Raw genomic sequence first — 25,516 nt, forward strand, 5'->3', positions numbered from 1 at the left:
TTGCTCTCTCCTCGTGGCAGGTACATGAGGAATCCTGGGATCCTGTCTACCTTGTTCATTCCTTTCTCCCCAGCACTCAGCACTGTGACCAGCACTACATAGGATCTTAAATAAGTATTTCCTGCAGAAGGATGAGTAAGAGAGTGACAAGGCATAGTGAGACCCATGGCCACTGCAGACTTCTTGAATCTCAAAGAACTTGGGAAGCTGACTCTGTGAATTTGCTCCAGCAGGGAGTGGAGAACCAAGGAAGGATTGGAAAAAAATGAATGGTAGTGGTTTAGGTCTGAGAGTCTGGGTGGAAATAATAAAAGAAAAGTCTGGGCCAGAGAATGCAAAATTTCGCTGAGATTGCTGACTATTCTAGAATGTGAGTTCAGAGAGAGTCCAATAGCTGGAAATAGTCCAGTGAAGGAGATGAAGTGGGCGGGGTGAGTAATGAAAGGCCCCTTGGAAACAGGTTTAGTAAGAGTGGGGAGGTGGGACAGAGAAAAAATTGTAGTTGAAGATCGCAATGCCAAGTTCAAGATCAGACCTAGGAGTTGTGACGCCTCTTCCAGAAGCCTGTATCTCCACCAGGAACGCACCGCTGTTTGCAAGAGTTCAGTCTCCCCCGTGGTGAGACTACATTTAACTTACAAGAACTCAAATCATTTCAGGAAGATTCACAGAAAGGAAAGCAAGGATGGAGGGTGAGGAAGGACAGCCAGCCCCGTTCTTGTACCTCGTGGGGGAGAAATAGGGAAACATAAAAGAAAGGCCATGTGACCAATGCCTGCCATTAAGTTTCATAGAAATCGAATAATCCAATTGCCGCCCCCAGGAAGCCCAGAGCCAGCAAGGTGGCCCTCCTTATCCATCTGCTCAGTGGAGAGGTTGGTATTGCACTGAGGGAGAATTTAAAATGCTGTCAAAAAAATCAGCCTTTGCTCAACTTTGTAACTTCTTAACTAACTGTCAGAGGTTACTGCAGCCTCAAGACTGCCAGATCTGTCCTGCAGGGCTGTTTCCCTGTTAGTTCAAAGAAGAGAGAAGAAGCAACTTTTCCCCTGTGGATGGGTGGAGTCAATATTAATGACATTAACAGTAGGAAATATTCACAACACGTTTGCTATGTGCAAGGCTTTATTCTAAGTTCTTTACATGCACCACGGTGCATCTAGACAATCATCTTATGTGAGGCATACTGTTTATAGATGGGGAACCCGAGTCCCTAAAAGGTTAAGTGATTTACCAAATCCAGGCAGTCTGCCTTCAGAGTGCTGGCTCCTCAATACCACAGGAGATGGCTGTTGGACCCGGTGGCTCTTACGTTCTGAATCATCACAGATTTCCCAGAAGAGGGATTTTGGAGACATTATCCTACCACACTGGGTGCCTTTCTAATAGTTTTAGTCATTACGGTTGTTTGTTTGCTTTGACTAAATGATCAATTCAGGAAAAAAGCCACGTAGGGAATAATATGCGGCTAGTAATCATTTTCCTTTAAGCAAACTCTCTCTTTTGTCGTTCTAACAATGATATCACCTTTTGGAGTTAGAAGGGTAGAAGGAAGCAATTCAAAGGCAGTTTGGGAGCCTTTGATGTGGTAGATGTGGTTAAAAGGGCAGGTGCTGGAGCCAGCCGGCTGAGGTCAACGCTTACCAGCTCTGCCACTTACTAGCTGTGTGACCTTGGGCAAATTGCTTAACTGTTCCGTATCACCAGCTCTCATCTGCAAACACTAAGGCTAAGGTTAGCACCTACTCTATAGGAATACTGAGAAGATAAAAGCAGTTTAGAATGGTGGCTAACTGTAGTAGGTGCTCAACTAACATTAGGTATAAAACAAACAAATAAATTAAACAAACCTGGAGTTTGAGTATCGAATCCTAGCTCTGATCCAGGAATGGAGAGAGGGAGGGATAGGCTCATATATGGCAAAGCAAATGTGGCAAAATGTTAGTGGTAGAATCTAGGCAGTGGGTACATGGTGTTCACCATGTGTTCTTTCAAAATAACACCTTGAAGATGGAGAAAAAAGTGACCCAAGGAAGGGACCTGCCATTTCTGGCCCAAACAATGTCATATGAGGATGTGATGTTCTCGGAGTTGTGGCACCATCTTGGAATTACATGTGAAAAGCAGGAGAACCACAGAGACACGAACCGGGGTTCTGGTATCATTGCATCACCGTTAGGGGCTGAACTGTGTCCTCCCAAAATGCGTAGGTTGAAGCCCTAACTCTCAACGTGACTGTAATTGGAGACACGGACTTTGAGGAGGTAATTAAGGTTAAATGAGGTCATGGGAGTGGGCTCTAATCTAATCTGACTGGTGTCCTTCTAAGAAGAGGGAGAGACAGCAGGGATTCAAGCACAGATAAAAGGCTGCATGAGGACACAGTGAGAAGGTGGCCGGCCATCTGCAAGCCAAGGAGAGAGGCCTCAGGAGAAACCAAATCTGCCAACACCTGATCTTGGACTTCCAGCCTGTGAAACTGTGAGGAAATAAGTTTCTGTTGTTTAAAACACCCAGCCTGTGGTATTTTATTATGACAGCCCTTGCTGACTAAAACACACACTGCATTAACCAACGTTAGAATTATCTATCTGCTGCCTTTAGTGATGGAATAAATGTCCGTATTGCTTCAAAAACAATCTTAGTCTTTTCAACAAATGGTACTAGAACTGGACATCCTACAAAAAAAGTGAATCTAGACACAGACCCTACACCCTTCCCAAAAATTAACTCAAAATGGATCACAGACTTAAATGTAAACATAAAACTACAAAATTCCTTGAAGATGACATGGGTGAAAACTTAGATGACCTTGAATAAAGCAATGATTTTTTAGATACAACACCAAAGGCATGATCCTTAAGAGAATAATTGATAAGCTGGACTTCATTAAAATGAAAAACCTCTACTCTGTAAGAGACAATGTCAAAAGGATGAGAAGACAAGCCATAGACTGGGAGAAAATATTTTCAAAAGACACATCTGATAAAGGACTGTTCCCAAAAATGTGTAAAGAACTCTTAAAACTCAACAGTAAGAAAACAAACAACCTGATTTAAAAATGGGCCAAAGACCTTAACAGACACCTCACCAAAGAAGACATACAGAAGGCAAATAAGCATGTGAAAAGATGTTCACATCATTTACTCACCAGGGAAATGCAAATTACAGCAAGATTTCACTACACACCTATTAGAATGGCCGAAATATGGAACACTGACAACATCCAATGCTAACAAGGATGTGGAGCAATAGGAACTCCCATTCGTTCATGGTGGGAATGCAAAATGGTACAGTCACTCTAGAACACAGTTTGGGGGTTTCTTACAGAACTAAACATACTCTTACTGTATGATCCAGCGATCATGCTCCCTGGTAGTTACCCCAAAGAGGTGAAAACTTATGTCCACACAAAAATCTGAACATGGATGTTTATAGCAGCTTTATTCATAATTGACTTAGAAGCAACCAAGGTGTCTTTCAGCAGGTGAACTGTGGTAGATCCAGGTAATGAAATATTATTCAATGCTAAAAAGAAATGAGCTATCAAGGCATGAAAAGGCATGGAGGAAACTTGGGTGCATATTACTAACTGAAGGAAGCCAATCTTTGAAGGCTCTGTAATGTATGATTCTAACTATATGACATTCTGGAAAAGGCAAAAACTATAAAGAATATAAAAAGATCAGTGGTTGCCAGGGGTTTGGGATGGGGTGAAAAGAGAGATGAACAGGCAGGACAGAGAGGATTCTTAGGGCAGTGAAAGTATTCTGTATAATACCATAATATGGATATATGCTATTACACACTTGTCCAAGCCCATAGAATAAAAAACATTATAAATGAACCATAATGTAAACTCTGGGTTTTGAGTGATGATGATGTGTCAATGGGTTCATCAATTGTAACAAATGTGTAACAAATCCCTCTGGTGGGGGATGCTGATAGTGGGGCGGGGGGAGTCCTCTTCAGGTGTGGAGGCCGAGGGCATATGGGAAATCTCTGTACCTTCCCCTCAATTTTGCTGTGAACCTTAAACTACTCAAAAAAATAAATTCTTATTAAAGTCTTAATTTAAAAAAAGGAAAATAGGAAAAAGTCCTGTTCTGCCCTATTTTGGAGAAGTTCTTTAATTTTACAAACCCCAGTGCCTTCACGCATAAAATAAATATAATAATTTCTGTCTCCTGGAGTTAGCGTGAGGAGTAAACGAGAAGGCCTTTAAGACGTATTTGGCACAGTGGTCACAAATTAGAATGTGCCCATTTCTTTTAGAAGCAGAGAGTGTACGAAGGATGTTTTTACATTATTGTGTTGGCTCCTCCACTGGACTGGGCGAGGCAGGGGAAAGGGCTGAACGGCTGTTGCCTTGGAAGATGAGACCACGCCACGTTCCACGAAGGGGGCAACGATGGCAGCACGACACCACCGAGGGTCTGATGCACAGCTGATATGATTTACATGCCTTGATGTTCATATTCAAGGTTATCATTCTACAGAGCACCAAGCTCACCCTGTAAGCCCACCTTCCTCCTGAAGCTCTGCACTAACCATCCATGAAGCTGCTCCCCTCCCCAGCCCAAACCAGAAAGGCAATCCCACAAGAGCACCCCGCCCACTGGGCAGCCCCTTACCTACGTCGGCCCCGCTGAGTGCTTTCCCCAGTGGCCAGGGCCTCAAGTCCATTCTCTTTCCGTTAACAGTGAGTGACTGCACACAGCCTTGAAAGCCTCGATTTGTCCCGGTTGCTCTCACCAACCAGTAAGCACTGGGAGCCCCACCGACATAGAGAGGTGTCCGGAAGGTAATTTTACTGTACTGGCCCTTTAAGAAAGATGGAAACCACAACTCACTAAGCCAAGTCAAAAGCTAAAACATAACAGATTTTCATGAGGGACATGGTTAAGATGCAGTTTGTAGCCCCAGTGTTTTCTTCCATCCATATTTATCTTTAAGTCATTACCCTACTGGAAAATTAAACCCACAGTTAACTATAGGAAACTCAGAGTGCTTCTCAGGGGGGTGGTGTTACGAGAAAGGATGATTTTGGAACGCTTAGAAGGGAAGGTAGGTCAGAGCCAAGAGCAACCCAACAGGCAGTGTATTACGCTGGGCATCCAAAAAAAAACGTTCTCTTTCCAGTCCTGACACCAATTTACCGTGTATCTTGGATGGGTCATAGGGCTAGTCTGTGTCTCAAAGAATAATAATAATACTAATTTTGTGTGTACATGGGCTAACAGTTGCCCTTTTTCACCATCCTAGTCACCTTTATACTATATCCCGCAACAGGCATTTGGGAGGGAGAGGAAAATTGCCAAGACTGAGGTTGCAAAATATTTTCAAATTTGCTCATGGATACAGTTTTTTTTTAAGTGTTATCATAGCTACATAGGGTCATTTCCAATCTTAGACCAAACCACAATCTGGATTGTAGGTTTTGAGGTTCCAAAATACAGAGCTGAACATTAGATGGGACAAAATTAAGGTGCCCTTGGTTATTTGTTTTTGTGTCACAGAAATGTCTCATTTGTTTGGATTAAAGGGTATAGAAGGAGGTTGGGAAAAGGTTTGCTGCCAGAAGTTAGAAAACTTTCAGAATGTAAACCACTGAAATGTAATCTTTATCCTTTATACTTTTGTTATCAACAAGTAAAACATCTAACCATTGCTTTATCTTTTCTAATGAATAGATAAGAATCTTTGTAAACAGTATATTAAATATGAGCTAGGCAGCTTTAAAACACTTACCACGGATTTCAAGGATTAATTATTTGCCAGCCACCAGCATAGAGCTTTTGTTAGATGAATTGAGTCCCCTGTTGGCTTATTTCATCAAGATCCTCAGGATTTACTCCTTCTGGATCCCATATTCACCCCTCTGGCCCTGTTCCCTGATCCAGGACCACAGCAGGAGCCTGACAGCTCAATCCTTTCCTCCTTTTCTGAAGCATCAAGTGCATTGTTGGGGTGGGTGGTTCTTCTGAGGCTCCTTTCACAACACCTCATCAGTAGTCTTTGAGTCTGGCCTTTACCTTCCTCCAAAGAGGGGGTTTTCTTTGGGCCCCTGGAACCTGCTTTGCCTGTCTATGCAAACAGCTGGTGGTGCCCTGGAGTTTGCATTCCCCCAGCACAGGCCTTAACAGTTTGTAATTGGGTGCTTAACTGTGGAAGTCCAATTCCCTTACTTTGGGTTGGGATCACTCTGAGGTACTACTAACATTCCAGAGCTCCCCTGTGGGATCAGGCTGAAGCCAGACCTATGAACTTTGCCTGAGATCTTACTCTTGCTGACTTCCACCCTGTCCCTTTCCATCTTAATCCCCTCCCTTACAAGTTTCCTGTGGGAGAATTTTCTTAATTCATCATTTGCACAGTACTCCTTATCCCAGGTCTGTTTTGGGGAAACCCTGACTTAAAACAGAGTATCTCCCAAGAGAGTTTATTAAACATTCCACATTGGCAGTCCTGCTTATACAACTTGCTTAGCAAGTCCTGGTAGTAGAGAGGTAGATGTTGCCCTGAGTATCCATAAAATTATATGCTTACAATTAATTCTTGTATTCATTAAAATCATAGACTCCAAATGTAATCCTCTCTGAGGATTAGAGTTACCATCACCATTAGAGCACTGCAAATTATAACACTAGAATAGAACAGGATTATTGCCTCCCTTTTTCTAGATGCTATACCTCTATTAATGTGACCCATAATTTCTTTAGCTTGTTGTTACCACATGGCCCTATTTATTAGCCTTTATTGAATTTCCTTGTTTTAAACCATAAGACACTTTCAAATGTGTTGCTTCTGTTACAGCTTCTCCATCCTGTATTCATGTTAGTATTTTGGACCCAAATTCAGAGCTTCTTTATTTCTATCAAATTTAATTTTAATCACATTAGGCCTATTGTTCTGGCATTTCTGTGACTCTGCAGTTCACTTTTCTGGTCTTTTCCTTCCTTAGGAATATATGCATATATGCATAAGTGGTCTTCTTGGATTTACATTCACTCTATTTGGATTCCTTCAAAACCAGTGGGATCCAAATGAATGAGATTTTTTTTTTCCTATTCTTTTCTTTAAATCAGCAAGTCATAACCCTTTACATAACATGTCTTGTCAGCAAAGAACAGTGAAGAGCCTAAGCGAAGGAGAACTTATACCCATATACACAAAGGCTTTCTTGCTACATTTTTCCTCAGAGAATACAGACACCTGCCTGATTATAATTACAGGCTGGGTTCCTTGGCAGGTTGCTAATCCAAACTGTTTATTCTAAATACAGTCCTAAAATTGCTCAGAGCATGACAAATATGTGAATACCTAGGTGATTTGCTGAGTAGCCCACCAGTTAAATTGTTTTACCACTTCCTATAATCATGGCCCCCAAAAAAGGTGGATGAATGGATAATTCCTGCATATTGAACCAAGTGAACCTTTTGGGATGATTTTCTAAAGCCACAGGATTGCAACACCCCTGCCTTAAAAGCAAGCTTTGTGTTCGGCACTAATAATGGCTTCTATTCTTCCAGTGTGGGCTTTCCTCCACCCCTGGCTTTGATGTCCTTGTAGAAAGAGAACATATCCCCGGCACAAGGCCTCCTGCATGTCCTTGTGCACCCACGGCCACGATGCTAGCAAATTCAGTCTTCTGCATCGGTAGATATGGGATGGATGTGTGCCGGGAAAGCCCGCCTAGAGTGGAAAGACCAGTAGGGGCACACGGGTTCACCATGAAAAACAGCCCTTCTGCCACATCTGCCAGCTCTCTTGTTGTGGGACCCTCCCAAGGTGCTTACGGCAGGTGCCGGGTGGATGGGCAGGGAGTGAGGCTCGCACTCACCTGGGATTGGCCTGTCACCGGGGTACCATTGTTCAGCTGCAGCAGTCCGTTCAGCCCATCTCTGTAGAGCGTAACTGTGTGCCAGCCCCCGAGTTTAATTTTGGTTTCACTTATGATAATGGCAACCCCAGTTCCACAGTTAAATCTGTGGGGGATGAAAAGGAAAGGAAGACTCTTAGATCAACCAGTTCACTATGTTTTCAGACCCCATGGACATCACTTCCAGGATAATGGCTTCTTCGAGAGCCAGTCTGTTCAGTTAGCTTTACGAATAAAGGCCTCCTTTAACCTGATTTTCTCTGCAGTTTAGAAACTCGTGGGCAGCTGGGGTCCTCCCTCTCCTTCTCAGAGATTACCAGACATTTGAATCTAATTCAAGGTGCAGAGAATTAGAGCTTGAGTCATTATGTTTCTAGGGATTTCTCTGGGGACTTCCTACAAATCCCAAATGACAGGCTCGGCGATATTAACTAAAAAAAAAAAAAAGAGAGAGAGAGAGTCTTCTCCTTTTGGCAAGCTGGCCAGCACCGCCATCTGTGTTCAGCTGGGTCCCAGTGCAGGTGTGGTTTCCAAGGAGGCTCCGGCTCAGAGTGGGGTGTGGGTGGAAGAGGAACATTCTCAGACAGTTGCATTATTTTTGTTTTTCCCCCAACTTCCTGTATGGCCTGGGGTGCCCACTGGTCACTATGTCTGACATCTAGAATTCTGACCCTTTCCGGCCAACTTCCAAGCAGCCACCGTGCCACCTCGTCACCAGTCCTGAGATCGCCGGTGGTGAGGTCCTTATCAGGACTTCCATTAATGGCAGCCCACTTCTCATGGCCTCCCGTTGTCTCCTGATCCTCAGTGGAGTGGAATGGGGTTGAGAGGATCCCACTGCAGACCAGGCTCACCTAGCAGGGGATGTCAGAATCACACAGCAGGACTGCAGAGTTGGACAGCTGCTGCCAGCGAATAACCACCAGGGCTACTGAGGGTCTGTCAGATCCTCCAAGTGCAGAGCCCACAGGGTTAGGGCCCCTGCTCCAGATCCTGCTGGCTGACCTCAACCTCCCCTCAGTCAGACCATTTTCTCCCCTATGGGGGATGCTTGACAGTTTTTGCCAACTTAACCCCAAATAATTCATGTGTTGAAATAATCAAAAGTCACTAATGACTGATGCTTACTGACTACTTGCTAGGGGTCAGGAACCGCTCTAAGCACTTTTTATGTGTCATGCACTTCATCCTCACAATAACCCTGGGAGGACCGCAGACTTGGATAGGTTAATTCATTCACTGAAGGTCAGGCAGCAGGAGCATGGCACCAGGAGAACCTTAACCAGTGCACCACGCAGAAGCATAAGGCTGATTCCCACTGGTTGTTCTCAAACCAGTGCTGTGGACACCTTCATGCGGGTGCTTAAAGCAGTCATGCCTCTACAAAACTCTACCTCTGGGAAACCACACATAAACCAAAGGTGGCTTCCAAGGTGTGTTGGGATCAGGGCAGAGAAGGTAAGCCAAACAGCCCACCACAGCCCTGAGAGAAGACAGGGATGGGGTCTGAGCTTCTGGGAACTCTTGGGAGGCTGTAGGTGCCTCTCTGCTCTCCGTGGCTCTCAGCCGTGTCTACCATGGGGACAAAGAGGAGATCCCAGCCTTTCTTCCATCACATCCACCGGAGCTCCAAGACAGAAAGGACTTGATTGCTTTGGCTCACTACCAAGTTCCTAGGCTCTACAGTGGTGCCAAGTACACTGTGGGGACTCAGGAAACATTTGCTTTTGGATGAACCAATGGTTACAAGGTTCCAAAACTCAAGTTTCAGAAGTGACCCTGCAATCCTGATACCCCAGTGTTCAGTAAACTGGTCCAGGCTCATCTTAAACACACTGTTCCTTTGTTTATAGGCATCCATCCTGTAGAGATTTTATTCACACCATAAAAAGGAAAACATAATGTAGGGTAGTATTAAAAATCCAAGGGGTTTTTGGCAGGAACTACCTGAATTGGAGCGAGCGCCGGATGATCGCCAGGGACATGAAGTCGCCCCTCCCGTGCTCATTCTCCCCACAGTAGAGCAGTAAGCCGTCCTCCGCCTCTGCCTGTCATTAGACAAACAAAAGCCACACGCACAATGACCATCTCCTCTTCCATGAAGCGGCACCTGGAAACACTTATGAATATGAAACTTGAGCATCTCCATGGAAGTCGTATTTACAAGCATGTGGACTCCAATTAATTCCAAGGTACCTAGTCCCAGTTCATCTTCAATAAACAAATGGCAGTGCTATAAACAGAGTGTGAGGAATAGCAGTGAGGCGAGAGGAAGGTGGCCCCATATCTTTCCCACTCTTTATTTACTTGGCTCTGTGGCTCCACTAGCAGAGCCTCAGGGAAACCATGTGCACAAAGACCACGGTCACACAGACGCTGTCCTCATGCTCATCAAATTCTGGTCTCACCGAAGAGAATCCTATTTTTTTGCTTTATTTTGTTTACTTCCCATGCAAATTTGCTTCTTTCCTTCCATTAGGAGAACCTGACAATAAAAACCCAACTGATAGACTAGTTTGGTTTTTCACCCACTTTGGCTATCCTAGACGCGGACAGATCAAGGGATCCTCAATACTTTGACCATGACCTCAAAGGAGATTTGTTTCTGTATCTCCAAACCTTCTCACGTCATCGGAGATACCCAAAAGAATCACTTTAAGCTGAAGGCACTCAATTCAGACCCGCATCTGATTCAGATCAGAGAGCATTTACTAGGTCCTCACTGCATGGCAGGGTTGGATATAGCAGTTTTTCTATTTGTCCAGGTGCAGTTGTAACAATGAAGCTTGTCTGGGCTCCCTTTAAATGGGATGATGGGATAAAGAATGGATTTATGCCTTCTGAAGTCCTTGCCTGGAAAGCATCACTATTATGAGTGTCCATTGGAATAAAAGATGTACAACCTAAGAGCTGAGAATTATGTTTTATTTGGTGGACTGGCGGAGGACTTAAGCCTAGGGGACAGTCCCTCAGAGCTATTGGGCTTAAGTCCTCAGCAAGTCCACCGAATAAAACATAATTCTCAACTTGTAGGTCGTGCATTTTTATTTTTCAGTTGACATGAACAACATGGCTGGGAGCCACACATTCTGCCAGAGTTCAGTAACGTATGGAACCCACCCTCCCCTTGCTGCCGCCCTTGAGTGTGTAAATGTGCCCATCATTCTCGAGACCCTGTGAACAGGTTCACCTCCCTGCTTCCCCTCGCCCTCTCCTCCTCCACTGGATGGAGTACACTGCTGTGTGAAGGTGTCCAATTAGCACTCATTAAACGATTAATCCGTCTTACCCTAAATTCAAGAGTAATTTGAAATGCCTGGTAAGAGTTCTTCAGAGGTTCAAAGGTTACATAGGAATGACCAAAGAACTGAGGATACTGTATAACAATATCTGAAAGAGAGAAAGACAATAAAAGAATGCTGTTTCCTCACTTCTTCAAATGCAAAAAATCAACACACACTGTTGCCTGAATGTCACTAAGTGAAAACCCCTGAGAGTCTGTTAAACCTAGCTTAATATCTTCTTTTCACCACTCTTTACCCCTAGGGTTCTCACTCCTGGGGACTCTGAGCTTCTGAAATTCTTAGGGAGAAGCGAATCTTTGGAGATGGTTACATGCCACCCTAAAAAGAAATCAGTGGCTTTAAGGCCACTGACCCCTGACTGCCAGCTGTACATCTGTGTAATGTAAGTTGGCTCAATTATTATCTTTCTCAACCTTCATGCACATGTTCTGCTGCATTTGTCAGTAGAGTTGTGATCAAAATAAAGCCCACCCCCAAGGTGCCATCAGGATGATTAGTAATTGCCCCTAGAGGACTACATGTTTGGCACACATAGAAATAGGGCTGCTATCTAACTAGAAGCAATGGAATTTGCCCCACTTTTGCCCTGTATAGCTAATTAGCAAATTTAATGACTAAAAATTGGAAGAAGGGGCTTATCTTAGAAAAAGGGCTGAAGGCACCATCTGTGGACTGCAAAGCTGCCCTCTGGCTCCCAATAGGGGCCAACCTACCACCATATTCTTATCCCCACCAAGGGCTTACCTTCTGAGCAGCTCTCACCACCTTTGCCCAGGTTGCAGTGGCATCGAGAGCCCCCCCAGGTGTAGTCATTAACACAAAAGCTGTCAGCAGAGCACAGGGTTTCATCACAAGACATGTCAAAGAGCCTGGGCATCAGAGCCACACTGTTCTTCCCTTTCCTCTCTACTGGAGTGGGCTGGGGAGCCACAGTAGTCATAGGGAGAGATGGTGGGGTGAGGGGGGCGAGCCTAGAAACGGTCATTGGGTTTGACCTAGGCGCCATCTTGGATTCCACCAAGAATTTCTTATTCCCTTCTTTGATAGCAGGAAGTGGTTTAACCTAAAGACAGACAAGAAAAAGAAGTTCAGGATTAACACAGAGCACAGTAATTAGACTACTTTTATTATGGTTGATTGTGGAAACATGGTCACTTTTGATATTTCTCAAAAACCTGGGATGTAGATGGGGCAAATAGTATTGACCCCCAGTTTACAGATAAAGAACTTGAGCCTCAAGGATTTTAATTATCTTCTTCTGTATTACACAGAAAGGTCAGTGGTAAAGCTGATATCGTATGATTTATTATTATTTCACTATCACAAAGATGCATTGCTTTGTCAAGGAATTGTTCATCTCCTTATAATACCTCACTTTATAAAACTGCACTTGGTGGGAAATCTAGATTTGTTTTAGCCAGCTGTGAAGTCAGCAGGCAAGGGCTGACTACAGAACAGCGTGGTTGGTACTTAGTCACCGTTAATTTATGATCACCTGGAGCCTAAAAGTCAGAGGAAATAAATAAGTGTTAAAAGTAAACGGGCCAATGTAAGTAAGTTTTAAGTAAAATGTTCATGGGCTATTGATTAAATTGCCTTGTTCAGCAAGAAAACAAAACCACCCAGATTATAAAAGCAGTACTTTTTGTTACCTCCTCAAAGGAAATATCCAAATCTAAGTCGTCTTCGAATTCATCATCATCCTCACTGACTTCAGTGTCGGTTATGTAATGGGGCCCATAGTGTCCACTTCCTGATTCCTCAGGTCCTTTAGAGAAAAGCAGCACACGGCAGTCAGCACATGCCTTTGCTCCCTTTCCTATCCCAGTTCAGTCATACACTGAGCTGTACTGAGTGGATGGAGACGTATCCGAAACACACAAGGAATTCAACGCAGGAGAGGAAGCATTAATGAGAAAAATTATGAAAAACATTTCATTTCATAAGTAATTTCATAAAAGAAACAGCTATCATTTTATACTGACAAGACTGGGAAATATAAAATTCAGGAAGTAAAAAATATTACCAAGGATGGGGTCAATGGAGACTCAAAACACTGATGTTAGATGTGTAAACTGGTATGTTCACTTTGCAAAACAACTGGAAATATTTAATGAAGAAGAAACCGTTCATACCTTTTGATCCAGCAGTCTCACCCCGACTTACAAAATCTGGAGAAACTCTTCCACATGTACCGGAAGACACGTGCATAACATACTTGTGGCATCAGAATTTGCAATAGTACAAAAAACCCCACCAAACTTGCTATTTGTAATAGCAGTAACACCCCAAGTATCAATCAACAGAGAATGGATAATAGAATACTATATAACAGGGGAAATGAATAAATGGGCATTTAGTGCATCAACATGATTTAGTCTCATATGATTTCATACAAGAAACGTAAGTTGCAAAGGAACATATTCAGTTTGATACCATTTATATAGACGCCTACAGCAAGAAAAACTATAAATTATTTAGGGATACATATACAGTTGTCACTCTTCCCTTAGTATCTGAGGGATGGTTTTGGTTACAGGATCCCTGTGGATATCAAAATCTGTGGACACTCAAGTTCCTTATATAAAATGGTGTAGTACAATCGGCCATTGGTATCTGAGGGTTCTGTATTCGCAAATTCAACTAACCACAGCTGGATATGGAGGATGGACTGTATGCATAGCTTAAGCTGTTAAGAAAAGTTGGACAATGACAAAAAAAATTCTTGAGAAAAGTTAGAAGAGGGATGTGAATGAGGTGTGACACACAGGGACCTTAGAAAGTACTCTATCATGTTCTATTTCTTAATATAGGTGCTTACATGTAAGTGTTTATATTATTTTTGTGTTTTTATGTAACATAAAAACAATATACATAAAAGTATATATATCCTTTTGATGTATGAAATACTTTATTTTTAAAAGTTCTTTAAAATGAGAAAGACACATTACACTAGAACGAACACTCCCATACCCAGAAAGAAAAGGGGTCCCGTGTGCCATCTTGGGGGTCAACCATTTCCATTGATCTTAGCTGGGCAACAGGATCTTTCAGAACTGGAAGGTAGGGCTGAGAAAAGAGTCTAGGGGACAGACAATACAGGGTATTGTTCTTTGAGAGATGGTCAGTTAACATTTTTATTCAGCCCTCCTCCCTTAGGCTGGAATAGGAAGCCCTACTCTCAGGATATGAGTTTTTCAAAGTGCTGCTCCATAGCGCCCCCATTTCCTCCTGGCGGGTTTGAGTAAGCACAGGTCCCAGCTGCCTTCACTCCAGGCACACCAGGCACCAGGCTTTATGGCTGTAACAATTTTGGCAACAGAAACTGACTATTGTAGGTTGTTGATGCCTATTAGTTATGGGATGACTTGTTTAAAAAGACGAAGAAAAATGATATTAAAAACATAAATCGAACTTAAAGACAATCCTGCTTTCAAAATAAGGTAAGACAAACATCTTTCTCACAAGAGCAAATGCGCCTTCCTCTAAGCAAAACAGCATGCAGATTAAACATGAAACTGAAGGAAATGACAGAAAGGGAGTGTGGGAAGCCTGCTTAGTGGGTGTGCTGCTGACCAGACCTCTCCTCCAGCACCACCAGGAAGAGGGAAATGGAAACATGGTCGGCAGGTGACCTGCAGGCAGGCGGGAAGGAGCTGGTCTCAGGCACCAGGCACATCTCTGGTGGAGCTGGGATAACTCACCCACCAGTTCCCCAGTTTTATTCATAACAGCCCACACATCAGCTGAAAATTCAAGCCTGTCGATGCCGGATTTAAACCTAAATGCAAATTCTCTTAAGCCACCTGCATCCAGGCAGCACAGCTGGGGGCCAGGTGTCTTCACACAAAAAGCCAGGAGCCCCTGGAGACAGCTTCCCCCTCTCTTGTCTCTCTGTATCTTTCTATCATTCTACCTCTCTCCCTGCCTCTCTCCCTGTCTTCCTGTGGGTCTCTTTCGTCTCTCCCTTTCTCACTCTCCATTTCTATCTCTGGATCTCCCATATTTTCAGAATTATTGAATTTCAGGAGAAAGAATTCATTCCGGTAATAAAAGAATTATGGACCACATGCATGAAGGGAGCTGGGTTTTAGCTTCAGGAGGTTGGTCTCTGTACATCTAGGGTGTTCTCCCTTGCCCTCTGCACATTCTAGCCAGTCTTGTACTAGTCTCATCAAAGTCAAGCTTCTGTGCATTTCATCTCATAATACCCTATCTGAAAAAAAACCTTCAAAGACCCTCCACTGCCTACAAGATAGATGTCTGGGCTCCTTGGTCAAGAATTCAAGAACTCCAGTGATCACAACTCCTCTTTTTCCATCAATTTTTTTTAAATTGAAATCTACTACCTCTGCCTTACTGACAGGTACTGCTGTGTGCTTCACATAATCCATTTCTAAACTTTACAATCATTCTGTAAGGGAAACGTGGTGAATTTCATTTTGTAGATGAGTCAATTGAAGTCAAGGAGGTTAAGCGGTTTGGCCAAGATCAAAGACTTTGTGGTGGGCAGAGCCTAACTCAAAGCCAAGTTTATCTGGTTGCCACTCTTTCAGTGCCTGTAAGAGAAGAAGCCACTGTGGAGGCAAGAAGAGCCTGGGATTTAGAAAATTAATATTTATTGATCATTTTTACTGTGCCAGGAGCTCTTCATCGATTGTTTCTATTAATCCTCACAAAATCCTCTGAAATTGAGATCACTACTCCCATTTTACCACATGGAGATACACACCGAGACAGATTACATAACTCGCTCAAAGGCATGCAGACAGGAAACAGCAGAGCTAGATTTATCCTTGGTCTCTCTCTTGATTACATCATGCCATTTATAGTCTTACTCCAAATTGTGTTTTGGCTTTTTTCCCCATCCCAAAGTCTTAACGGCCAACCTCATCTACCAGTTGTCTCATGAACACATCTTGTGTTTTCTTACCCCAGCACCTGGGTCAATGCTCTTCTCCACATTGCCTTCTTTTTCCCTCTCCCGTATCTTTATACATTGTCTACCTAGCCTTCCAGTTGCACGATTCTGTGGAGACAGAGCTGAATGTGTATCATCAAAATACCAAAATCAAGTGACATTTTAAAAAGTGAATAGCAGAATTTTCTGGGAAAAAATGATGACTTCAGAAAAGATGGAGTGGCCAAGACCCTTAGGACATTCCTTCATCTCCTCGTGGATGGAGCTATCTACCCACAAATAGGTGCCACTAACCATGGACTCAGAATAACCTCGTACGTTTGATGGAGTCAGTGGATATTTAAGATGGTATTTACCCCTTCTGGACTCCTGGCCTGGGAATGTTGCCCTGGTATTTCCCAACTCAACTGTGAACCCCTTGAGGGCAGAAACCAAATTTTAGACTTCTTAATGTCCCTCTCCACCCTCCATTTAACTAACACAAAAAGCAAAACCCCCACTTAACCCACCCCGAAACCTTGAAGGAAACTCTTAAAGAAAAGGACCACAGATTCCTCGCTACAGCTATGAAATGGCACCATGATGAGAATGGAAATGATTTCAGATTCTCTTCTGATTTCGACAGGTGAAATAAAGCATATATTGTTCAAGGGATAAAGTTCTTTGGTCTTTATACTCATTGCTTTTGTTTGACACTATATAACATCTCCTTAAAGCCAGAGGTTACTTTTCAGTTTGGGGAAGCGAAGAGTGTGAGATTAGCGTGGGAAGAGAATACAGAATCACAAGGGCTTAGCATCACAGATATTCTGACTTGTAGAAAGACCTTGGAGATCAGCTAGCACAAGTCCATTTTACAGAGGAGAAAACTGAGGCTCAGAGAGTCCCTGTGACTTGCCTAGAGAGACAGCTCATTTGTGGTAGAGCTGATCTAGAATTCTGGACTCCTGATGCCGCATGCCAATACTCTGCAGCATCTCTCCTTGTCTCTCGTAATCATCCAGGCTAATTGTCATTTCCCATTTTAAGTAGGAAGGAAACGAGCAGAGAGAGGACCGGACACAGTACGACTTGAACACATCTGGAATGAAGCTCACTGCTCTTGTTTCCTGTTGGCTCCACCACTTCAGGTCTCAGATCCATGGCTGACCTGAATTAGTTAACCAATGTTGTTTCCAAGTGAGCACAGGATGTACAGTCCAAGCCGGTGCTAAGGATTCTCCCAGTAGCCTGGGGTTACTGTAATTGAAGTCCATAACTTATCTCGCACTGCTTGGCACTTTGTTAATTAGGGAAAGAGAACATTAAAAAGGAGTCATTTATTTAGAACCAGAATAGTCAAGCCACTGACTGACTGCAAAACAAGTTCAAGGGTTATTTCACTATGACAAAAACAAATACACAAAATACAGATTTCTATTAATAAATCAAGGGATGACTTTTATTTTACAAAAAAGTGTACGCTTATTTTTGTAAAGGCATCACTGGTTTCCTATAAGTAGAGAGTTTCTCTGATATATCAATATGGTATAGTTGGAAATACCACTGGTCACGGAATCCAAAACTTGAGAGATGGATGGACACAAATGACTGTGTGACCTTGAACAAGAAACTTAATCTCTCCAGGTCTTGGGTTTCCTAATCCAATAAGGAATGGGATTGGATTTGATGACCTGAGGGCACTAACATTCTGCAGCCTTAAAGTTTATACTTTTGGTTTAGACATGTTGCAGGCATCCGTCACTTCAAGCAAGGGTTGAAAAAAAAAATAACTCGGGTATTTTACTTACATGGATGAAAAAGAAAAAAGGAGTTCATTCAGCATGGGGATTGTAGCTTTGTGTTCAATATTATAAGCCTCCTGGAAGATGTGACCTATCATTTATTAGAATTCATCTTAATTCATAAGGACCAGGTTGAATCAGGTCCCTTCTTTTAACAGCTCTTAGCAATGATGAGAGAGGAACACTTATCCTCCACTCCTGAAGCTGCAATCAGCTTCAGCAGAGAATAGTTTCCCAAAATAATGCCGCATCCTTGTCCAACCTTTTCTCCTCCCTACAGAGGTAGAGACAGAAAATTACATGCTGAGTAGAAGCATTTGGTTCGTATTTCTGAACTGAGTGAAGCTAATCAATCAAAGGACCTGGAGGAGGGAGGAGGGATTTGGAGCAAATCTGGCCCCTCCCACCTTCCCGCTCCACCTGGACAAGTGGTAAGCAGCAACCTAGCAGGTGCGATTTCTCTGCAAACCCAAACTTTCCTTCAGGTGGGTTCCACAGTCTGGATTGGGCAAAAGGGAGCCTGTAACTTAGCGTAAGCTATGTTCTCTGACCCAGCCTTTATCAGAAATAAGAATGGCATTTGATTCTTTATCTTTTGAGCATGTTGTCTTATTTCCCAACTGGTTCAGAAAATGGAGAAAGAGAGAAGGTATCATGAATTGGGCATCCTCAAAACCCCAACATCAGCCTTGGCAACAGAGGGCTGCAGGGGGTCTGCAAGGATGCCAAAGGGGTCCTTTGCTTCTCTCTTTCCCACAAATAGTCCACCTGATTCTCTTCCTCCAACCTGAATGAACCTAACTAATCCCGGGGTACGTCTCTGTGGTGGAAGGGGTGGGACTGTTGGGAGAGCGCAGCTCTACAGGAACAGTTACAGGTAGATATACGGTTGCTCTTTTCTGCTCATCACGTTTCGCGAAACTCTTATCTGACCATAGCCAAGGATGGCACCCCAGGAACTAGGTGACTCATCTCAAAGCTTCTCTGACTCCTGCATCTTTATGTCTGCACATGCAGAGGGAGCGCCAACTGTGCATCACCCCTGCAGAGTACTGAAGAAGAACATAAACCAGTCAACCAAGCACAACCCACTCTGTCTTCCTCCCTTGGAACCTCCCTTTCTAAAGATAATGGGGCTGTGGAGAGTAAAGCAGATGGCCAGAAACCAAGGTATCAGGCACCTGCTTCTCTACTACCTGCTGATGGAGGAGATACACAGGTAAAGTATAACACGAGAGGCAGCTGTGAACACAGCAGGACCACCCAAGGCCATGTTTTCATCATGGTCGGCTAAAAATTTCAGGCTTGTTCTGTGGCAGTTCCTCAGGACTGGAGGTGGAGTGGGTGGTGTAAAATTTACATAGGCAAGTAAAACATTTCTAAACAGCTGAAACAGTGGCCAGCAGTGTTATGTATACAGCAGGTACTCAATACATATTTCTTAGATAAGACAGTGAGTGAATGAATGTTTTCTATAAGAGCCAAATCTTCTTACAGGATGCTCTGCACATGGTCAATGCAAAATAAATGTTTGTTGAAAATCCTCGGCTTTAATCTGGTCAATGGCAATGCTCTAAGTGTCTAATCTGTATCTATCATGCTGTTTCTGTTGTGTTATGTTTGTTCACTTGTTTTGTTTTTTAGATTCCACATATACATGAAATTATACAGTACTTATCTTTCTCTGACATATTTCACTTAGCATAGTACCCTGTAGGTCACGTAGTATCTTTGTATGGGGACATACATAACTTGACTTAGCATGGTGATCACTCTGAAATGTACAGAAATATCAAGTCACTATCTTATGTAACAGGAACTAACAGTATTAGAGGTCAATTATGCTTTGAAAACAAACATAGAAAAAGCCATCAGATTTGTGGTTACCAGAGGTGGGGCGTGAGAGGAGAGGGAATTGGATGAAGGTAGTAAAAAGGGACAAATTTCCAGTTATAAGGTAACTATGTACTAAGGTTGTGGTGGACAACATGATAAATAAAATTAATTAACATGTTATGTTAATTATATATGAAATTAACATAAGCTGTTATATATGAAAGTTTATAATGTCTTATATATGAAAGTTGTTGAAAGAGTAAATCTTAAGAGTTTCAATCACAAGGAAAAACGTTTTTTTCCATTTTTAAAAATTTTGTGTTTTGTATCTATATGAGATGATGGGTGTTCACTAAACATATTGTGATGCTCTTTTCATGACGTGTAAAAGCCAAATCATTATAGTATGCTTTAAACGTATACAGGGCTGTATGTCACCTAGATCTCAATAAAACTGGAAGAAAAAATTAAAAAAAAATTCAAACATCCCAAATGGATTCACATTTGAAAAGCCTGCAGGGCTTTAGAAGAAGCCATGCTGTAGAAGAGACCATTGGTGAATAATTGAGCTAGAGCGGGTCCCATTCGCAGCCCGTCACGATGAAAACATCCCCAACTTTGTGAATATTGTCATGAGAGTCAAGCCAATCTGAAATCGGGGAAAGGAGCCTGGCTTTGGTCCTCACTCTGACCCTGAATCCTACCCAACAATCAATTGAAAACCCCACAGAGCGTCTGTCACAGAGCAAGCCAGCCTCTCTCTGGATCATGAGATTAATTGTGCCCAACAAACCTTTTCAAAATAAATGAAAACAAGAGTAATCCATTCTCATTTTCAAACAGATACTGTGGCATATGGATTAAAGCAAGACACAGAGAGAGGAGGAGCTGGGGGTGCCGCTGAGGGTTTCTAAACGTTGAAGCATCACAAAGCTTTCTCCATCACAGAGAAAATCATGCAGCGCCAACGCTGAGACTTCACTGTCTGAATGGAATTATCCAGTGGACTTGCCAAGGGTTGCTCTCTGAGGGGAGAATTTCTGCAGTGGTTGGAAACCAGCACCTTGAGAAAATACCACTTGGCTGAAATTTGCCGAGCAAGGGAAGAGGAGGTTGGGGCAGAGCGGGACGGACTCCTGGAGGCAGTGGGTAGGGCTGAGATCCGTCTGCTGGGGTGGAGGCCTCACGCTCTGAAGCCAAGAGCCATAGGCAGAGAGGCTGGCTGGGGCTGGGCTGTGGAAGATGTTGGGATAAGGAGAGTGGCCTTTCTCTTTACCAGGAGAGTAAGGTGGTTTTACGTTAGCCCAGCAGGGGGTGCAGGGGGCTCTACTTTCTGCCTCTGCAGCCCTGTATCTTTTGGCCTCCTGTACACCCTCAAGGAGCTCTCTCAACACTCAACCCAGAAAACTTTCTGCCTGGAGTATCTTGTTCCTCACCCTCTGTTCCTTTGGAGAACTCCCCACTTAATTCTTACCAGCCATACCCAACATCATCTCATTATGGAACCTCTGCCAATCCAGCTCCCAGCTCCCTGATCCACAAAATCAACCCTTCCCCTTCTCCATGCTGCAGGGCACCTCTGTGTGCTGCATATCACTGTCTGTTCACTGGACTGGATCCTGGACCCCAGCAGGCAAAGACTGGCTCAATTCTCTTCGAGAAGGCTGTGGCCAGAAGAACTATTTGTGAAACTAAGTCATCCTTTTGGTGACTTCTCTAAAGAATACTCCCTCACGCTACGCCTTTCAGTGCTCATATGTAGTCTATATGAAACTGTATTCAATTTCCTTATGTATTTGATTCAGTATTATTCAAGCCACATCTTTCAAACCCATTAGCAGAGACTAAAAACAACTCACTAGGGCCTGACTACCTTTTTAAAAAATGGAACCAAATGATGTAAAAAATACAAAGCTCTGCATTTAGCACAGCTGAGTACTGCTTTGTGAGGCATTTGTACATTCACACGTGTATTTCTAGACGTGTGTGTGCACTGGGCTGCTGTGCAAATGGTAGACTCTTACTGTGGGCTGCATTCCAAAAACGTTTGATAAAAATTCTTCACTTTAGTTAATTTTTTGAATGCCATTGAATTTTCCAGCCTGACTGCCATTTTATTTTAAGCAAGGATTGGATTTTCTAATTTTACTTTTGTCTTATAGTGCAAGTGTCTCAGCCTCGGCACTACTGACACTTGGGCTGGATCACTTTTTGTTGTGTGTGTTGTGTGTGTGTTGCGGGGGCGGGGGGCGGGTCAGGTGGTTCTTCTGCACACTGTAGGATGTTTAGCTGCATCCCTGGCCTCTCTCCACCAGTAGCACTTTCCCCCCTGGCTGTGACAGCCAATAAACGTCTCCAGAAATTGCCAAGTGTTTCAATAGGGGGCAAAAGTCACCTTCAGTTGAGAGCTATACACTGTGGTACCCAAAATAATGCTGAACATTCAGGCAGATTTTAAGACATGCATAAAATAGGTCTGAAACAAAGATCCTGTTGCCTATTGCAACAAAAGATCTGAGACGCCTGATCCTCAAAGTTTCTTAATTTCCATCAGGTTTACAACCAGGTCCCTACAGACCGCTGTCTGCCTTCACAGAATGCCATCAGTCTAACCAAAGGATTTCCATGAGGGCTGAGTCCAGAAGGATCCAGCACGTGTTCAGGGTCAGAAGATATTCTTGGAGGAACCGAGAGAGGAGAAGGAATCCCAGCACTTCCGGCTGAAAGACATAGAGCCTTACAGCAGAAGAAGCATCTCAGGAAGCTCGTGGGGAAGGTTCCCACTTGGGATCATGGAGCAACAGTCCCCCTGCTCGAAAAAGGAGCTACAAGCATCCAGGAGATGGGTGCGAAACGGTGTCAGGTGGCAAGAAGTGAGACTGCTCTTACCTGGAAGGGTCCGACCACACATGCAAGTGGAGTCTCTGCTCAGAGAGGTGGGTAGGGAATGCCAGGAGCACTGGACAGAGAATCCCGTGAATCTAGCAACACTATGGTGACTAACTGTGACCTAGAACTAGTCACATAATCTGGTGATATTTCAGTTCCTTATCAGAAAATTGTGGAAATTTGGCTAGGTCCTTAAACCACCTGCTGGTTTCAAATCCCATGATTTTGGTTGGCTTTGCACAATATAAAATTGCCTCTCTATTGGTCTTCCTTCCTCTCTGCTGATTTCCACACCGTAGCTATAGCAAGCCTGCTTAAAATGTGGATCAGATCAGATCATTCTGCTGCTCAAAACACATTAAGATCTTTGCGTCTAACTTAGAATAAAACCTAAAGTCCTCACCAGAATCTAGAAGATTGGATGCGATCTAACCCCTGGCCTCGGGATACATTTCTGACCTCATTTCCCATCATTCATCTCACTTACTGTGTTCCTTACTATTCCTAGGATATCCCAATCCTGCTCTTACCCCAGGACCTTTGTACTTGCTGCTCCCATCCTAAGGAGGGACTCTGCTCAAATCTCTGTTGAAGGGAAGCCTTCCTTGGTAGCCTATCCCAAACAGCAGCTCCCACATCCTCTATACCCTCTCACCCCTTCTCTTCCTCTTGGCACTTATCATTTAAGACACATTATTTATGTACAATAACATTATAAACACTCATTTTATTATCTATCTGAGACTGATTCTCCCACATATAAACTCCACAAGGGCAGAAATTGTCTGTCTTACTTACTGCTAAGTCCCCGGCACCCAGAAACTGCCTGGCATATTACAGGCATTAAATACACATTTTCAAAAATGAATTGGTAAATGAATGCTTAAACAAATGAAATAATCACTCTCAACTCAGAAAATAAATTCTTTCCTTTCTTAAGCATCATCAAGACATTTTGCAGATTAATGTAAATAATTGCCAGTGGTGATGTATGAAGCAAAACCAAAACAAACAATCAAAAAAGGTCTGACTTAACTTTAAGTTGTTGGTAGCTTTTCTGATCTCATTCTTCTATTTTCCATTGTTCCAGTTCTTTCTGAATTTGACAGCCCTTTATTTTATTTTATCTTAGAGAGAAATTTATTGTCTTCAGTTCTTTCTACTATTAGGGCTCAGCATTGATTATAAGTCACATATTATTAAGATCTCAAATCACTGAAGATCTCAATTTCTGCTTGTGAACTCTTTTTTCTGATTGCAAAAAATAAAATCTAAAATTAGTTGCCCTCTCTCATTTTGGTGGGACTAGTTAATCATGGGAGAACTCAGTCATCTGAGGCAACGTAATGGAACTTCTCGGTTTTGTCCTCATTTCTACCACGGCAAGGAACTCCAAACTGACTTTAAAGGGCTCTTTGGGCTCTAAAAGTCTGTGAACTACCGCCATCTGCTGGGTGACTTGTGAACTACTGCCATCTGGGACTCAGTCTTTGTCCTTCCTCCCGAGGAGCTGTTGTTGGTTATTCCCTAATTTTTGTGATCTTCAGAATCTGATGGTCTCTGGAATCCCTCCATGACCACGTGGTCAAGACTACTGATGGCAGAAACATTTCACTGGGCCATAATGGACACACACATTTTTAAATATGGCAGATGCTATGGTTGAGGTTAGATGGCAACACTCTTGGCTCACCATGCAAGTGGGAATGAGAAACCAAAACCACCCGAACTTCCACTGAGACCTGAGCTTCAAAAATGGATAGTTTCATCCTTACAGCTGATGAGGCTTTTTGTTTTGTTTCGTTTTAAGATTTTTGTCTCAAAAGTGTGTATGAACACCCTGCTTTAGTATGGGTAGTATCCATCAAGCATTCACTAATGGTTGAAATAGCAGGAAGACAGCTGGGCTTCAAACGTCGTCCACATCATGAATGGGTTGTACACATTAGTTTATCCATCGATAAACACAGCAGAGAGATAACTAACAGTCCTGACCCACCCCTCCTTCACAGAGATAGCAAAAGGCTATCTCCTGGACAAGCCAAAAGATAAGTCAGGGGAGTATCAAGTGGCCCAGCTTTGCACACAATATTGAAACAATCTAAATGTCCATCAACAAAGAATTAGTTAAATAAATATGGTAGAGCTTTACAATGAAATACACTGTGGTCATTAAAATTAATGATGTGGCTCTATATTTATTTATATTTAAAGCTGTGTTCAGTATTTTGTCACATAGGAAAAGTATATGTACTATGATTTCATATTGGATTTTCTGAAATTCTGTTAAACCAAATGATGATGGATGATGATAAAGCAGAATGTTAACAGTGGTTCTGTCTGAGTGCTGAGATTAGAGATCATTTTCGTCTTGATTTTTTACATTTTTTATGTTGTTCATTTTTTTCCTCGTAACAATTATGGATTACTTTTACTATTTAGAGACAACAGCAAAAAAACCTACTTCTGCTCTGGGGTTATGGCAATGGTTTCCTTCATTGGACTTGCTGCTCTTGCCCTTGGCCGTCTACAACCCTTCTTTCACACGCCAGTGAGAGTGGTTTTGTTGAAAACTAAGTAAATTCTTGTTGCCCCTCTAGTCAAGCCCACCCCGCCCCCCAACTTCCCCAGTCTTCCCATCTCTTTCTGAGAAAAAGCAAAATCCAATGGCCTCCAATGACCTCTCAGGTCTTGATCAGCCTCCACCAGCTATGAGCTCCTTCTCTCTCTGACCTCATGTCTTTTTCCTCTTCGCCCTCACATCCCCATCACCTGGGCACAGAGGCACCCCCAGTTCTTCCATGAACACCCCAGGATGCTCCTGCATCAGGGCCTCAGTACTCACCTAGGGCACTCTCCCCCAGGTAGATGGCTAGATGATAGAATCGTTAATAGATAA

General features: G+C 43.1%; 1 protein-coding gene across 1 annotated transcript in view; it reads right to left on the reverse strand.

Moving 5' to 3' along the window:
* Positions 1-25,516, reverse strand: part of EGFLAM (EGF like, fibronectin type III and laminin G domains) — a 161,598-nt gene that overhangs the window by 37,520 nt on the left and 98,562 nt on the right. The window contains exons 8-13 of the mRNA XM_006207672.4: positions 12,840-12,955; positions 11,932-12,250; positions 11,172-11,272; positions 9,830-9,930; positions 7,844-7,988; positions 4,635-4,824 (exon numbers count right to left, since the gene is read on the reverse strand). Coding sequence (XP_006207734.2) covers positions 4,635-4,824; positions 7,844-7,988; positions 9,830-9,930; positions 11,172-11,272; positions 11,932-12,250; positions 12,840-12,955 — 972 coding nt within the window. The remainder of the gene's footprint in view (positions 1-4,634; positions 4,825-7,843; positions 7,989-9,829; positions 9,931-11,171; positions 11,273-11,931; positions 12,251-12,839; positions 12,956-25,516) is intronic.

The sequence above is a fragment of the Vicugna pacos genome, chromosome 3, assembly GCF_048564905.1.
Source record: "Vicugna pacos chromosome 3, VicPac4, whole genome shotgun sequence".
NCBI classification, from domain to species: Eukaryota; Metazoa; Chordata; class Mammalia; order Artiodactyla; family Camelidae; genus Vicugna; species Vicugna pacos.